The 18,088-nt window shown below is 38.2% G+C and overlaps 2 protein-coding genes across 3 annotated transcripts; both read left to right on the top strand.

The window, feature by feature from the left end:
* Positions 1–139: 139 nt before the first annotated feature.
* nipsnap1 (nipsnap homolog 1 (C. elegans)) lies at positions 140–5,623 on the top strand. 2 transcript variants are annotated; one of them, XM_088993458.1, is made up of 10 exons: positions 140–320; positions 1,606–1,739; positions 1,969–2,014; positions 2,519–2,613; positions 2,794–2,864; positions 2,981–3,121; positions 3,464–3,495; positions 3,600–3,688; positions 4,051–4,134; positions 5,314–5,623. In XM_088993458.1, exons 1-10 carry the CDS (start codon positions 244–246, stop codon positions 5,376–5,378), a joined length of 834 nt encoding a protein of 277 aa, XP_088849584.1. In that variant the 5' UTR covers positions 140–243; the 3' UTR covers positions 5,379–5,623. The 2 variants fall into 2 exon arrangements, with proteins under 2 accessions (XP_088849584.1, XP_088849583.1); XM_088993457.1 differs by having other exon boundaries at positions 3,594–3,688.
* Positions 5,624–6,593: 970 nt separating this feature from the next.
* Positions 6,594–17,736, top strand: castor1 (cytosolic arginine sensor for mTORC1 subunit 1). Its single transcript, XM_088993456.1, has 9 exons — positions 6,594–6,817; positions 10,085–10,155; positions 10,610–10,800; positions 11,405–11,537; positions 11,995–12,118; positions 14,185–14,301; positions 15,458–15,540; positions 15,658–15,752; positions 17,310–17,736. The coding sequence occupies exons 1-9, from the start codon at positions 6,705–6,707 to the stop codon at positions 17,379–17,381; spliced, it is 999 nt and encodes a 332-aa protein (XP_088849582.1). The 5' UTR covers positions 6,594–6,704; the 3' UTR covers positions 17,382–17,736.
* Positions 17,737–18,088: the final 352 nt, after the last annotated feature.

Here is an 18,088-nt window from a genome sequence, read left to right as displayed (position 1 = left end):
ATTATTATTTGTTATTCAACTTTGATTTTAGGTCCTATCGACCGGCCATCGATTGCTCGATTGTGACTGGCCGAAGCCACGTCACGTGACGCCCACTACCGCCACGCCCACATCTCCCAGCCTTACGGCTGATAACAAAACTAAACATTAACCAAAACTCTTCTCGTCCTGTGTGGCACTTGCAACGCCCAAAAAATAAAATAAAATAATCATATAAAATAAAATTTGGACGGGATCCTCGTAATGGCGGCGACAGTCTCGGTTCGGTCCCGTGGACGTCTGTGGTTGTGCCGCTACGCTGCTGGGAGTCACGTGGGCAGGTGAGCTTCACGGTTCCGAAGTCAACTCGTCATTTTTATTTCACAGTTGCCGTTTGATTAGAGAGAGGGACAAAAAAATTAGTTTTCGTAATGTACGATACATCGTACTGTATGTCGTAAAGGGGGGGTGTTGGTTTTTGTTTTTCGAGAGACAGAGAAAACTCGATGTCATTATTAGGCTGGACTTGCGAACTTTGTCCTGTCAAAGCAGCTGACCGCTTCTCTGTTCGCTTCACAAATTATGCTACATGTTTCTTTTTAATTTTATTTACTTTTGTATTAGGATCGAGATATTGCACTAGCGCCAAACGGAAGATATTACGAATTATTGTCCACAATTAATTGGCGAGTTGAATTTCTGTTATTGTTTTAACCGGGTCTCAATCGAGAATGTGAAGGTGACGCTCTTCCCAACATGCTTTGCGGCGCTTTTCGTAAAGTGAAACGCAAAGGAAAACGTTGCCCCCACCAGCCCTCATTGGCTTTGGTAGTGTCGTGGCTGTGAAATGTTTATACTTTTTTTTACAATATGAAGAACCCAAAGAACATTCCAGAAGAGGAGGCGAATGGGACAATATTATAAGCTTGAAAGTTAGCTCAGGTGAGTCAGGCAGTGTATGGAGTGATTTTTATTTTTTGACTTGAGTATTTGTTAGTAAGTGGATTATCTTTAAAGGACAACCGACGTCTTCGGACAAGTTGTGTCCGTAATTTGTAAAATGGCTTCAAATGACTTCTACTGAGCGTATTTGACAAAGATTCCACCGCATATAGCTATATTTTACATTTTAAGACTCGTGCTGAATATTCCGGAAGTCTTGTTTTTGAGTTGTGACGAGTCCGTACGTGACGTCACTGAAGGAACGCTCCTTGGCCAAAAAAAGGACACATCGTAGCAGTCCTTCCATCACGTCAATGCTTGTTTGGTCTGAAAACCTCATGTTGCGCCAGAAGAGGGCTTCCAAACTCCATATAAGGAATTTATCAGCTTGTGGAAACGCAATACACTGTCATGTCTACAAGAGGTCGCCATTTTCTGCCTCTTTTCTGGGACGCTATATTGCAGTCCAGATGCCTCAAAATGACACGGAATAAATTCTTTAATCGATTGCAAACATGTATGCTTTTGAATAAAAATATCACTGCATGTTTTGGGTATTTTAGATAGTATAAAACGTTTATTTTTATTTATTTATTCATTTATGCATTTATTCAATGACTGTGTTCCCCAATGCGAAAATAAAAATCCAAATGTTTTTTTTCCCCATGCTGTTGGGCCACATAGGAAGTTTTCAGGGAGCGTCATCGGACGCTGGTTCCGTTCCGCCTCCCCGTCAGTACACAAAGTAGACTCCAGGAAAGACGCCCACTCCAACCTTCTCTCCAAGCGGGAGACCACCAACCTGTACAAAATCCAATGTAGGTTGGCGCGCCTTCACCAACAGCCGCTCGAGTGACGCTGAAAAGCAATGGAGCAATTTCAGTGTTGCAGGACAACCAACAGAAATATTTGTTGTTTTTCCGCGAGGATAAAGAATATGTGCATATGAGTAATGTTATATTTGCTGGCTACATTTGTTGCTCCACTGTTTATGGAACACTATGGCTAAGTTCTTCTAAATTCACATTGTTTAAATGTACTTTTCAGTTCACAACGTGAAACCGGAGTGCCTGGAAGCTTACAACAACTTGGAGTGAGTCATGACATTTTCTTCTTTGTATCTGAGGTGGTGTGTGGATTATTTTTATTTTTATTTCTTTTTTTAATTTATTTTTTATTTATTTATTTTGTCCCCTTTTATTTTTCTTTTATTTTTATTTTTATTTTTTACTTTTTTATTTTTATTTTAATTTGTATTTGTATTTTTATTTGTATTTTTATTTGTATGTTTATTTTTTTTAATTATTTATTTATTTTGTTTTGTCCCCTTTTATTTTTCTTTTATTTTTATTTTATTTGTATTTGTATTTGTATTTTTATTTTTTTTTTAATTATTTATTTATTTTGTTTTGTCCCCTTTTATTTTTCTTTTATTTTTATTTTTTTATTTTTTTTTTATTTTTATTTTTTTCATTTTTTTTGTTTTGTTTTGTATTTATGTTTTTTATTTGTATTTAATGTAATTGTATTTAATTTTAATTTTAATACATTATTTAATACATTATTTAATGTAATTTTATTTTACTTTTTTCTTTAGAGCTGAGGTGCAAAAAAGGCTCCATCACGATGCTGATTATCCGTGCGAGGTGGTGGGAAGCTGGAACACTTGGTATGGTGAGCAGGATCAAGCAGGTACAGAACAACTTCCCCTTTGACCTCATTATTGCCTTTTTATGATTGAAGTGCAATCAAGTATTTTGTTTTCTTTTTTTCGGGCAAATATTTGAAGACATTTGTGAGCAGTATCATATTTTTGTCGTGAGTGTTTGTTGCATCGCTGGCTGAAATTGTTTCTTCCTGGCTTGTGCGCAGTGCACCTGTGGCGTTACAGGGGGGGCTACCCTGCCTTGACCGAATGCCTCAACAAGCTCAAAGTCAACAAGGTAAAAACCACGGCGATGATAAAATAAAATAAAAAAAAAAGTGATGACAATCAATGATAACTGCGCCGTGTTTGCCTGTCGCCATGACAACACGCCCGCCCCCTGTTTATCGGCAGGAATATTTGGAATCCCGCAAAGAGCGAGCAAAAATGCTGCATTCCAGGAGGAATCAACTCCTGTTGGAGTTCAGTTTTTGGAATGAACCCCTTCCGAGACCAGGACCAAACATCTATGAAATGAGGAGCTACTCCCTCAAGGTAGCTTTTGTCCCTGTGGGGGGTAAAAAAAAAAAAAAAAAAAAATTGTATGTCGTTTCAGTCTGAGTAGTCCCATTTTGAAAATGGGGGGGTCTTGAAATTGCCATTGCAGTGACTTTCAAGAAAGTTACTCCAATTTGACATCGAGCTAGCTATCTATTAGCTATCTAGCTAGCTAGCACACTTGTTCTTTAACTGTGAAGTGACCTATTATTATTATCGGAGTGAGAGTCGCAGTGAGAGTCGCAGTGAGAGTCGCAGTGAGAGTCGGAGTGAGAAATCAAATGTATTATTATTATTATGATTAATATCTTGCTTTTTTATGCTTGTTTCTGCTTCAAGCCAGGGACCATGATTGAATGGGGCAACCATTGGTAAGCCCCCCTCTCCCCTTCCCCCTCTCTCCCTGAGATATGAGCAAAAAAATAGCCCACCATGGCCACCATTTGACCTTCATTTGTCTGGTGACCAGGGCCAGGGCCATCAAACACCGGCAGCAGAACAACGAGGCCGTGGGTGGTTTCTTCTCGCAGGTCGGCGACTTGTACGTCGTCCATCATTTGTGGGGTGAGTGGACGACTATGCGAAAGGAAGCCTGAGGCTGTGTTCAAAGTCAAAGTCAGCTTTCTTGTCAAATATGCTAATATGCATGACATACAGCACTGATGAAATGACTGTCCTCTCAGACCCAGCGTGCAAAGCACTTATCATGACTTTAAAAAAAAACATAATAAACACAAAAATGCCAATTTGCCTTTTGTCTGGTATGGTAAAATATTTTATCATTTGGGACGTACAGGCTTTTCCACAATAAAAGTGGGGCGCGAAGTACAATGCCCCAAACTAGCTAACTTGTCAAGTTCGATGACGGTTAGCATGACTCAAAACGTCACTTTAAAAAAAATGATTATCTTCTGCTCACGTCACAGCTTATGAAAGCCTTCAGTGTCGAGATGAAACTAGGAACTCTGCATGGCGCAAGGAGGGATGGGATGCTAACGTTTACTACACCGGTAAGACTGACATGCATCTTCAAAATGCTAAAATGATTCTAGCGCGAAGCATTGTTACCCAAAGTTTTGAATATTCCCCAATGGGGGCCCAATGCAACCTTCCGTTACCACGACTACATATCGAGAATCATGTTATTTATTTATTTATTTATTTATTAGTTATGTATGTATTTATTTGTTTCTTAATCCATTTATATATATTTATTTACTTACTTATTTATTTACTTATGTAGTTAATTGCTTATTTATTTATTTATTTATTAAATCTGTTTTTAATTAATTTATTTGTTTACATGTTTATTTATGTATTTGTTTTTTTAATTTACTTATTTATTTATATATGTAGTTATTTGGTTAAGTAGTTATTTACTTATGTAGTTAATTGATGATGTATTCATTTTTATGTATTTATTTATTGCATGTGTTTATTGGTTATACCTATTAGCTAGCTATCTAGCTAGCCATCTAGCTATCTCTTAGCTAGCTAGCTTTCTATCTATTTGAGTTACATATTATTATTATTATTATTATTATTATTATTATTATTATCTACCTATTAGCCAGCTAGCTAGGTTTGTATCTATTTGAGTTACTTCCGGGTTGAGTGAACGCTGGCGCGTGTGGCTGCCGCTGCTCACCCACAGAAAAACTTATTCTGTGACTGTAAAGTGACCTTCAGAGTTTTGAAAGGCGCTTATAAATGAAATGAATTATTATTATTATTATTATTATTATTATTATTATTATTATTACTGTATTATGATTATTAAGCAGTTAATTGTTTATTTATATATTTAATGTGTTTATTAATTAATATCTTAATTTATTTACGTATTTATTTTTTATGTTTTTAATCTATTTAGTTATCTATGTATATCTATTTATGTATATATGTATTTATTTATGTTTGTCTGTTTATTGATTTATTATCCATTTTAGCTATATTTTAATTATGTATTTATTTATATATTAATTAATCTAAACAGTCGAGTGATTACTTGCATTTTCCCGCATGGATTCATCACTTCCTCAGCAAACTGCCGAATCAAAATAGTCTCTTGCCCAAATTCCACATATTGATCTCCGACTTTCCCGAGCATTGTGTGCCGTTTATTAGCCACTGACGGCAGCTCTGCTTACCTGTTGGCTTGGATATTGTGTGTGTTTTTTTATTTGCAGTGCCTCTCGTCAACAGCATGGAGTCCAGGATTATGATTCCTACCTCCAGTTCGCCGTTACAATAACGACATGAAGTGGAAAACAAAGACAACAACATAGTTTCCACATAGTCTTGTTTTGAAAAATATGTCAAAATATGTGCCTTTTGGGGAAAACAGTACAATAATGATTCTGTGGGCTCAACAAAAACATGGCTGTATTTTTTTAAACCTTAATTGTGGCATTTCTACTTGTTTTTCCTCAATGAATTCCACTTCTGTGTTTACACCTGTGAGAGTGCCCGTCAAAATAAAAGCAGTGCTATAGGCCACCTGGTCATCATGTCTTTAACTCACAGGTGTCAAAGTCAAGGCCCTGGGGCCAAATCTGGCCCACCACATCATTTTATTTGGCCCGCGAAAGCAAATCAGACTTGAATGTTTGCTGAAGTCCGAACCAAAATTTCAAATTGTCATATAATAATATTATTATTATTATCATTAATAATAATAGTTTGCTGACGAAGTTTCTTGGATAAGAAGCGAAACGTCCGACACCTTCAAAGAAGTACAGATGACGGCTGAAGAAACCTTTTCATCGATGGACCACTCCTGTACGACTGAGAGCTTACACACACGTAAATAATAATAATAATAATAATAAATACATTAATAATAATAAATACATACTACTACTACTACTACTACTACTAATAATAATAATAATAAATACATAAATAATAATATAAACAATAATAATGAGATTAATATATATATATATAAAAAAAATATATATATATTTTTCACTATACTGCTATATATATATATATATATGATATATATATATTAATAATAATAATACATTACATTTTAAGTGCCTTTCAAAGCTCTCAAGGACACGTTACAGTCACAGATAAGTATAGGTCCTATAATAAATAAAATACAATCACAAATAGAATGTAAACCACCATAACAGTCATTGTTCTTGACTTCAGATTAGAAAACTACTTAATCATTAATTTTGTATATGTTATATATGTAATATGTGGAGAAGATAAAACATTGTAATGGTTTCCTCAAATTCATAACAGCAAAGAATGATTTTGACACCCCTGCTTTAACTAGTTCCCTCATAAAGTCACAGTGAATGAATGTTTCACTGAACAAACTGAAATTTTGCTGGCAGAAGCCACCAAATTTCCTAACGCGAAACAAACGCGCAAAAAAGCTACACTGTAGCTTTAAGAAAAAGGGGGCGTGTATGTTGTTTTGCTCATTTAAATACACAGTTGTTACGCGGGGCTGGGCTCGTCGGATGTTTTTCGTCCTGTAGCATGCGAGTGTGTGTGTGTCGGTGCGCATAGTTAGTGGTCGTGGTTGACGTCGGGCGTTAACAAACGTTTTCAAGTGTACATGGAGTTGCACATTCTGGACCACCGGCTGCGGGTCACCAGCATTATCAAAAGCCATCTGGCGCATTTCACGCATCTGCTAATCAAACTGATATTCCTCCGCCACCAGACACGGTAAGCGATGTGGGAGTGGGGGGTAATTGCCTCGTTTGAGGAAAAATTGCGTCAGTCCGCGCTTTTCGCCGCGCCTTGTGGACAAAGGGACCGATTGCGCCTTGACAACGGATAACATCGCGAGATGTATGCGGTATGCATGTGGTAACATCTGTTTTGATAAAGGAAAGACTGCCCGTGCTGCGTTTGTCTTACCTGGGCGATTTGTGTGCTAAAACGGCTCTCGTCATTTCGACATCGTTGTGTCGTTCGAACGACGACGAGTTTTGTTTGACTTTTGAGGTTTATTTTACTTTCCACACAAAGTTAAACATTGTTGCGGGGTGGGGGGTCAGGGGGGTCTACCTTACGTTCTTGTTGAGGCGGACATGCTTGTGTGTTGTCCCTCGCCGAAAGTCGGAAATGTCCCATTACCGAGGAGTCGTGAATGCAGCGGTTTTAGCGGGTTGCATACCTGATCGGGGTTGAGGCTACGCCCACCGGTTCGCATTGGTTGGCTCTGGCGTTAAGCAAAGCGTTGATCCAATCAGACGCGCTGCCCTCTGATTGCGTCATCAACGCGCCTCCATATGGTAACGAGCTCACGCTTGTCATTTGTTTTGAATGTTCAAGAAATGTGGATATTGTTGGGCTTTTTTTCTCTGTTGTAGAAATGTGATATTCACGTAGCCATTTTCAAACCGTCCTTCTTTTTTAAACGTCCTCACTGCAGGCTTGAATATATTTATTGTTTGTTGTTATATTGACAAAGCAAAAGTTGAACGCTAGCATAACATTTGAAACTCCACCCAATGGAAATGAACGTAGTTATTCCGATAATTCTAAAAACATCCAACAACTGTACTTGGTAGATGATAGCATATCTGCATGAGAGTTTTGAAAGGCGCTTATAAATGAAATGTATTATTATTATTATGACCCGTACTGCTCATATTATGCACGTGCGGTCCATCCCATTTCCTGTTCAATGGTTATCATCTATTGATGTGTCGTTCGCGAACGAGCCGGTTCTTAGAGCCGGATCTCTGAAGTGAACGAAGAGAACCGGCTCCTAACAAGAATCCGGAAATGGGAGCCGACTTTTTTTTGTCCTCTATTCCCGCCACCAGTCTTCGGTTAAAGCCACACGTGATTGGTCGATATCCGTGGTAGAGGAGGGAGGGGAGAATTACAGACACACGCAGCAGTGAGGAGAAGGGGGGAGGGTTAAGGTAGACAGGTGGACAAATGTTATCACATTGTGCTGTTATTATTATTCCATGTAATATATTTTTTACTAGTTGGTATGATAGCATTATTAATATGAAAATCAAATTGGTGACAGCTGATCATCAGACCAGAGTAACCACAGGGAAAGTCAAAGTTAGCATCCACTAACTCTGTGCAAATGTAAATCAAGCCATATAAATAAAAATATTTGATATACAGTATTTTTTTTACATGAGTAATTCGTTTTTCACATAAGTTTACATGATTTTTGGTAGTTAATTAATTTAAGAAAAAAAGAAAAAACGGAGGAGCCATTTGGGAGCCAAAAGAGCCAGATCTTTTTAGTGAGCCGAGTGAAAAGAACCGGCTCTCTGAAAAGAATCGGTATTCCCATCACTATTATCATCCCACTTGGTCACAAAAGGAGGGTGAAAGGTCAACAGGAAGTAACACAATGGCGTGTCGCGGCTAGCGCAGCCGCTCTGTTCTGTGTTGTGTGTCCGGTCATACAATGGCGGCGGCGTTGATGACAATGACTTGGCTTCGCCGAGTCAGCAGTCGTTCGGGCTGTACAAGAACGGCGAGGCTAGCGCGTCCTTTTATCTCGGTGGGTAGAAACAAAAAAAAAAAAGAAACAAAAGGCCACAAGAAATGTTTATTTGTGTCTGTTTCTAGCGTCAAAGCCTGCAACAATTCGTGGATATCCCTTGTGCCTTGCTGTGTGGCCCTGATAGGCCCTGAAGGCCAACCTCGTCATTAATTTATGAGGAAGCATTTTCAATTGGATTCTATGGTTTTGTTCAGCATCGCATAATTAGGTTTTGTTGGCCATGGATTCATTTATTCACATATTTCTTTCAATGACTGTAAAGTGTCCTTGAGAGTTTTGAAAGGCGCTTAGAAATTAAATGTATTATTATTATTATTTATTAATGTTAAAAAAGAAAATGTGTGGAAAATGTAATCGCTGTTTTTAAAAAATACATTGAAACCTGGGTTTTCGACCATAATCAGTTCCAAAAACCTATTCGAAATCCAATTTGGTTGAAAAGTGAAATATTTCCCATTTTAATCAATGTCTGCTTGTTTTTATCGTGATTTAATAATAATAATAATAATAATAATAATAATAATAATAATACATGTCATTTATAAAACAAGAAGAGAGCCGGCAAGAAGAAGGCCGGAAAAAACGTCCCCGCAGCTAGCTAGCTATGTAGCTGGCTATTTATACATTTGCTATCTGTTTGCTATCTGTCTAGTTAGCTAGCTATGTAGCTGGCTATTTATCCATTTGCTATTTGTTTGCTATCTGGCTAGCTAGCTAGCTATGTAGCTGGCAATTTTTCCATTTTCTATCTGTCTAGCTAGCTAGCTGTAGCTGGCTATTTATCCATTTACTATCATTTTGCTATCTGTCTAGCTAGCTAGCTAGCTGTGTAGCTGGCTATTTATCCATTTGCTATCTGTTTTCTATCTGTCTAGCAAGCTAGCTAGGTATGTAGCTGGCTATTTATCCATTTGCTATCTGTTTGCTATCTGTCTAGCTAGCTAGCTATGTAGCTGTTATTTATTAGCTATATGGCTATCTAGATAGTTAGCTAACTGTCTATCTGGCTATCATCCATCTGTTAGCTAGCTAGCGTTCCATCTATTTGAGTTACTTCCGGGTTGAGTGAACGCTGGCGCAATGTGGCTTCTGCAGTCACCGAATTTGTGACTGTAATGTGGCCTTGAGAGTTTTGAAAGGCGCTTAGAAATGAAATGGATTATTTTTATTATTATAATTGACACACAGAAGGGACATATAAGGAAGCAAAGGGGAGTTTAATGGTGCATTCAGGTGCGCTCAGTTTGGTCCAGAACCCATTTTAGGTTGTAAACCAAGAAATAAAATCCAGAGGTTGGACTAACTATCGTTGTTATCTATTTGCTGTCTATTAACTATCTAGCTGGCCACGTATTAGATATCTCTTAGCTAGCTAGCTAGCTTTCTATCTATTTGAGTTATTCTGGTTTGAGTGAACGCTGTAATACAACAACAAAACATGCTTTCAGATGCAAGTTCTTCAGTATCACCGAGACCCCCGAGAACTACACCGTCGTGTTGGATGAGGAAGGCTTTAAAGGTACGAAGAAGATTTTAAAAAAATTCTTTGAGTCTATATATTTCTAGAAAAAAATTGTAATTTTAATAATAATCAATGAATATTGGATTCATATAGCGCTGGATCATCATGTTATTATATTGATCATCCATCTGTTAGCTAGCTACCTAGCTGGCCATTTGCGATCTATTTGCTATCCATTTGCTTTCTATTTGCTATCCATTTGCTATCTAGCTAGCTACCTAGCTAGCTATCTATTTGGTATCTATTAGCTAGCTACCTAGCTGGCTATCTACTTGCTATCTATTTGCTATCCATTTGCTATCTGTTTAGCTACCTCACTAGCTAGCTATTTGCTATCCATTTTCTATCTATTAGCTAGCTACTTTTTATTTTTTATTTTTTTTAAATTTGTTTTTATTTATTATTTTTTTTATTTATTATTCATTCGGGTTGTTTTCAATTGTGCCGGCAGAGCTGGAGACCTTGTCGCAGCTTCAGGCGGAGGGTTCGGTATGGCTGCCGCTCAACGTGCTCTCCGACGCCACCGCCTCGCAGGGCTCGCAGGCGGGCGTCACCAAGATCGCCGAGTCGGTCATCGCGCCGCTGGCCCGCCAGCACGTCTCCGTCTTCATGTTGTCCACCTATCAGACCGACTTCATCCTGGTTAGTTCACACTCGCCTCTCCAAAAAGGGCTTGAGAAAGCAAAGAAAAGAAATATGGTGATACCTTGGCTCACGAACTTAATTGGTTCCCAGACAGAGTGTGTAAGGCAAAAAGTGTGTATCCCAAAAATTAATTTCCCATAGGAAACCATTAAAATGAGAATAATCTGTTCCCAGGTCCACATAATTTTCTACTTTCTAATTTTCTAAGCCTTAAAACGACGCAAAATATACCTTATTTTATCTATAATAAATGTGCTATGGTATTACAATTAAAGAAATAAACTGTACTGGATAATAAAGTGGTTTTATTGACCTTTGTGATGGTCGTTGATGGAATGGAGTTGCCGGTTTCATCAGCATTAAACTCTTGATGAGGAACGTAAACTTCTTCTGTCACCATCTTGAGGAATGATCCCTTGTAGGTGCTTTCTATGCCATCATTTTACCTCATCAATTATGTTCTGTTTAGCTGGGTTGATAGCTTTTTGCATCAAGTGTACAGATGGCTTGTGCGGGTTATTTGTGGATGGGATATTTTAACCTTGCAGTCTACACTCTGCAAGGTTTTTTACACTCTTTTTTTTTTTTTTTTTTGATGCAGGTGAGAGAGAAGGACCTCCCGGTGGTGTTTGGCACTCTGGAGGAGTTCAACATTTTCCGTGAAATCGGAGGAGATTCGATCCTCATCCGCAGTCACGACATGGCCAACGGCCTGCATAGCAACGGCAAAGACGGTTAACTATCTATCTATCTATCTCGCTAACTCTCTTTCTATCTATCTATCTATCTATCTATCTATCTATCTATCTATCTATCTATCTATCTATCTATCTATCTATCTATCTATCTATCTATCTATCTATCTATCTATCTATCTCGCTAACTATCTGTCTCGCTAACTACACGCCGAAACATATCAGCTAAGTGGCTATCTATCTATCTGTTGGTTATCTATTAGCTGGTTAGCTAGCTTTCGATTTATTTACTTCCGGGTTGAGTTAACGCTGGCGCATTTGACTGCCGCTGCTCACCCACAGAAAAACACATCCTGTGACTGTAAAGTGACCTTGATAGTTTTGAAAGGCGCTTATAAATGGAAGGTATTATTATGATGATTATTTGGGCTGATATGAGGATCAGAACTGAAAGTGACCACATTAGCGACCTCCACGTGTGGCTTTTGTTCCTCAGCCGTGCCGAGCAGCCTTCACCCGGTGCTCATCCCCGACAACCGCTTCTGCGTCATGTCGCTGGACCCGGAGACGCTGCCGTCCATTGCCACCACGCTCATCGACGTGCTCTTCTACTCTGGAAGGTCAGAGCCAGACGGGCTGCAATGGCGTTGTCACAACACATGGGGGTGCTGTAGCTCGAGGTCTTTCTGTGTTGGGTCATGTTCATGTGACTAGTAGCGGTCTTGGAACCATTTTTGAGGCTACTCGTGATCGACGCAAACATTTCATGTTGCTAAATCAGAGAAGTTTCCAGGAATGTGGGAAAAAAAAAGGTTTTGTTGGTCACAGGTACCTTGACATTTATTTATTTATTTATTTATTTATATTGGATTGGATTGGATATGCCACGGTTTGCAAGGTGGTGATGGCGGGTTCGGATCCCAAAAAGCAGGCAGGAGGGAGCAGGAGGTTGTTTGACAAATTGTATTAAAATAAAGTCAGCAGTAACAAAATGTAAAACATCAAAATGATCTGAATGGAAAAAATACAAAGTAGCAAAAGAAAACCAAGTGTAAAAGTCCGCCAAGGTTAAACAAACACGTACACAATGCATGCAGCAACCAAGCAGCAAACAAACAATGAATCGGCCCCGGATGATCGTGCCAGGTGTCCTTTTAAGTGTTATTGATTATAACGACCAGCACCTGCGAGGCTGCCGGCAGGGCTGACGTCGCTACCTGCTGGTCGCCAATCTGATCGGGACGACCAGCACCTGTGCAGGTGTAGGCGGGGCCGACAGCGCCCCGCGTTGGTCGCCAACCAGATCATGACAGGATATGCCTTTATTAGTCTCACAGTGGAGAAATTTACATTTCACAGCAGCAAAGTGATGAAAGGAATGAAAGTAGAAAAACGAAATATATACGTACGTACGTATATACGTATATACTCGTTTATTTATTTATATACTCATTTATTTATTTATATACTCATTTAGTTATTTATGTATTTATTTAGTTCTTATTTATGTATGTATTTAGTTATTTAGTTATTTATGTATGTATGTATTTATTTAGTTATTTATTTGTTCATTTATTGAGTTTTTTTGTTTGTTTATTTATGTATATATTTATTTGTGTAATTACGTATGTATTTATTTATATTTTATATTTATATTTCGTTATTTATGTAATTATTTATTTAGTTAGTTAGTTATTTTTTGTGTTATTTATTTATTTATTTATTTATTTATTTGTTTGTTTGTTTGTATCTTTGTTTGTGCATTTATTTATGTATTTGTGTATGTATCTATTTATTGGTGTATTTAGTTATTTGTGTATTTATTTAGTTATTTGTTTGTTTGTTTATTTATTCAGTTTATTTGTGTAGTTATAGTGTGTTTATTTATGTATTTATTTGTGTATTTATGTATGTATTTATTTAGTTATTTGTTTATTTGTTTGTTTGTTTATGTATTTATTTAGTGATTATTTATGTATGTGTTTATTTATTTATATTTTGTGTGTCTATTCGTGTTGGTTGATTTGATGCTACTAAGGGAAATTTGCCAAGGAGCTGAAAGTATTATTATCTATATTTTTTTTGACAAGTTTGTTTTTGAAATCATGCAGCAAGGAAAACCTAAAATATGTCACTTGGCGTCATGTCTACAAAAAAAAAAAGTGTTTTGGGGCACATGTTCTTGTGTTAAAACTGGCTTTGGAGGTTACATTTTGAAAATCTTCCATGTGGTTTGGCCAGTCATCCAATTCCATTTTTCCCATTCCAAAATTGTTGAAATTTAGCGTGATGTAATATACGTGCTTCATTTTTTTGGTGGACAAAAGTGGACATAACTCTGTTTTGTTTGTGAAGAGGCCTTGTCAATGGCCAAATTGAGCCAACAAGACCAAATCCAAAGCAAAATGACAGACTTCCCAAGTCCTTCTGCGCCTGCCTTCACCATTTTTTTTTTTTTTTTTTGTGGTTCCACTTATTCAAAAACCAGTTTTTCCAATACTAAAATCAAATGGAACCAAAATAGCAGATCTGATGTGTCATTCCAAAGTTTAGTTGAAAGGACGTTTTTGTGGGTTTGCTCATGATCGTACATGCTAACCAAATTTCAAATGATCGAAGACTCAAAGCGCTCAAATAAATGAGGTGGCAAAGCGATTAAAAAGGCATTTTTTGTGTGTTTTCGTAGCTCCAAAGATGACGAGGCAACATCTCCCGGCGCAGACTTGGAGCGGATCAAATTTTTCTCCTTCTCCCTGATTGATGGATACGTCTCGCTGGTCATGGACACGGACGCTCAAAGACGGTAAGCGCTAATAAAGAGCTAATAGATAGCCAAATAGCCGACAACTAACAGCCATCCAGCTAGCTAATGGATACCAAATAAATAGCGAATAGCCAAATAGCCGACAGCTAGACAGCTAACAGCCATCCAGCTAGCTAATGGATAGCAAATAAAAAGCAAATAGGCAACAGCTAGAAAGCTTACAGCTAGACAGTTAACAGCTAACCAGCTAACTAATGGATAGCTGATAAAGAGCTAATAGATAGCTAGACAGCTAACAGCTAGCAAGCTAACGAATGGATAGCTTATAAAGAGCTAATACATAGCCAAATAGCCGACAGCCAGACAGTTAACAGCTATCCAGCTAGCTAATGGATAGCAAATAAATAGCGAATAGCCACATAGGCGACAGCTAGCCAGTTAGACAGCTTACAGCCAGCCAGCTAGACAGTTAACAGCTAGCCAGCTAACTCATGGATAGCTAATAGATGGCCAGATAGCTAACAGCTAGCAAGCTAACTAATGGATAGCTGATAAAGAGCTAATAGATAGCTAGACAGCTAACATCTAGCAAGCTCACGAATGGATAGCTTATAAAGAGTTAATACATAGCCAAATAGCCGACAGCTAGACAGTTAACAGCTATCCAGCTAGCTAATGGATAGCAAATAAATAGCGAATAGCCAAATCGGCAACAGCTAGCCAGCTAGACAGCTTATAGCCAGCCAGCTAGACAGTTAACAGCTAGCCAGCTAACTCATGGATAGCTAATAGATGGCCAGATAGCTAACAGCTAGCAAGCTAACTAATGGATAGCTGATAAAGAGCTAATAGATAGCCAACAGCTAGACAGCTAACATCTAGCAAGCTAACGAATGGATAGCTTATAAAGAGTTAATACATAGCCAAATAGCCGACAGCTAGACAGTTAACAGCCATCCAGCTAGCTAATGGATAGCAAATAAATAGCGAATAGCCAAATCGGCAACAGCTAGCCAGCTAGACAGCTTACAGGCAGCCAGCTAGACAGCTAATAGCGAGCCAGCTAGCTAATGGACAGCTAATAAAGAACTAATAGATAGCCAGATAGCCAAAAGTTAGCCAGCTAACAGCCAGCCAAGCGGGCGTGTCATAAATCATTTAAATGACGTTTTTGAACTCATTTTTGTTGTCTCAGCTTCCCCGCCGACCTCCTTTTCACCAGCTCGTCCGGAGAACTGTGGAGGATGGTGCGCATCGGCGGACAACCGCTGGGCTTCGGTGAGCGACCTTTGCTCTCGTTTCCGCTCTCTGTTTCCAAAATGGCCTCCCTCGCCCATTTCCAAAATGGCCTCCGTCTGCCATTTTGAAAATGGCCGATGCCGCCGTTTGTTTCAGACGAGTGCGGCATCGTGGCGCAGATCTCCCAGCCGCTGGCCGACTGCAACATCTCCGCCTACTACATCAGCACCTTCAGTTTCGACCACGCTCTGGTGAGTGGACGCAGAGACTCCGCCCACAGTCCGATCGGTGACCAATCTCGTGTGGCGTGATTCAAAAACACACATAACTCTTATTTAAGACTTCCTTCCGCTCAATCATTCGGGAGGGGTCATGCTTCCGCCTCATTGAGTCACCACCAGGCGCAGAGACTAAAAAAAAATTGAAAATATGACGTAGAGCGCCATTCCCAAATTTGTTTTTTTTTCATGCTTGGGTGCCGATAAAGCACTGGCCATGGCCTCTGGCAATGTTTTTGTCCCCCTTTTTTCCCATGTTAGCACTTTGTTCCATCTTCAGCTGTTGTTAAAGCGCTACATTTGCTATTTATATGCTATCCATTAGCTAGCACGCTAGCTATTAGCTGACGTGCTGTAAGCTGTCTAGCTGGCTAGCTGTTGGCTAGCTGGCTATCTATTAGCTATTTATTTGCTCTCCATTAGCTAGCTAGCTTTCTATCTATTTGAGTTACTTCGGGGTTGAGTGAACGCTGGCGCATGTGGCTGCCACTGCTCACCCACAGAAAAACTTATCCTGTGACTGTAAAGTGTCCTTGAGAGTTTTGAAAGGTGCTTAGAAATGAAATGGATTATTATGATTATTATCGTTATTATTATAGTTATTATTATTATTATTATTGTTATTATTATTATTATTATTATTATTATTATTATTTATTATTATCGAAACAACAAAAAAACTCAATAAAAAATGTGACAAAACATAAGACATTCAATCATGAGCGCGTTATACAGCCTATGTTGCATAAAGCAGTTCTAGATGGAGAGGATCAAAACGTCCTTTTCACCAGTGGATCGGAGATGTCACGGTGGAATGTGCACGTCTGCTAAATTGTCTTTGATGTCGACGGAAGATCCCGAGCAGTACGGTGACAGTAAAGGAGGCCTCCTGTGTGTATTTTTAGCGCTGAGTCAGCTAATCTTAGCACATTTTGTGCATCGTCATAAAGGCAAGCGATGATCACCCCTCCCCCCACCAACAACACCCGCGCGGAAGCCGTTGCGGTTTTCCGTCTGTCGCAACGACCGATTTGGAAAAAAAAGTCGAGGTTGTCAATCTTTAGGTTTTTAAAAATCTGGCAAGAATCTGGAATGACAAAAACAAAATTGGGCCATTTTTAAAATACATTTTAAAATTTGAATTTATAGTTTCTTTGATTCGAATTTTGAACATCTTAACAAGAAAAAAAAATTCTAAATTTTAATATGAGCCTAGAATATGAATTGAGATTAATATTATTTTTCTCGTGCTTTGAAAATTTGGCTTCATAATAAAAAAAAAACGTTTTTAATAATAATAATAATAATAATAATAATAATAATAATAATAATAATAATAATAATAATCTTTAAAAAAAAGTAAAAAATCTTTAAAAAAAGTAGTAGTAGAAAAAAAATACCCCATAAATTTTTACTCAAAACTCAACTACTACAGTAATATTTTCATAAGCAATAATAATAATGCAAATTTAATAAAAGGTATTCTGATAATAATAATATTTGTTGACTTACTTGTGTTTGTTTGTTGAGGTCCCTGAAGAGGACATCGCTCGTGTGAGTGACATGCTGCACAAGCAACGGACGGACCCGACCACCGGCTGACCTTAGGAACCCCCAAGCCCCCCCCCCCCCCCCCCCCAAAAAAAAAAAAAACCCGCCTCGGACGCCGCAAGCACTTTTTCGCTCTAGCTGTTTTGTTTTCTTTGCTTTTAAGAGACGGTCCTCTCGAAAACGCGTATTAATGGTTCAGCGTTTTGGAGGGAGGTTAGAAATGACACAAAAAAACAACTGTTACTTGGTTGATAACTTACTGAAAAAGTTGGACTTTGGAGAATACTTTTTTTGTATTAGCTCAACTGTTACGCAACATTATGGTTATAAAAATAACATACTGTAGATGAAAACGTTACGCAACGTCTTGGTTATAAAAATAAAATTTGTACATGAAAACATTAAACATGGAGGTGAGTTTTTTCCCTTTAATCCCGCCTCCGCCCACATACAAGTAAATATACAGCTATTAACTAAAAAACAATACATACTCGGAAAAAAACTACAATTAAAAGATTAACACAACCCCCCCCCCCCCACCCCCAGTAAAATTTATGAGTGCCTTTCAAAACTCTCAAGGTCACTTTACAGTCACATATTTTCATCTGCGGGTGAGCAGCGGCAGCCACACGCGCCAGCGTTCACTCAATGCTAAGTAACATGAAGAAAAAAAAAAAAAAAAACTAAATAACACATATGACAAGACAAAGACAGAGTTATTCATTCTTCAGCACTTTCTTTTTTTGTTTGTTTATTTT

The sequence above is a fragment of the Hippocampus bargibanti genome, linkage group LG04 (assembly GCF_051943395.1).
Source record: "Hippocampus bargibanti isolate YZ-2025 linkage group LG04, ASM5194339v1, whole genome shotgun sequence".
NCBI classification, from domain to species: Eukaryota; Metazoa; Chordata; class Actinopteri; order Syngnathiformes; family Syngnathidae; genus Hippocampus; species Hippocampus bargibanti.
This window is presented reverse-complemented; position numbering and strand designations above follow the sequence as displayed.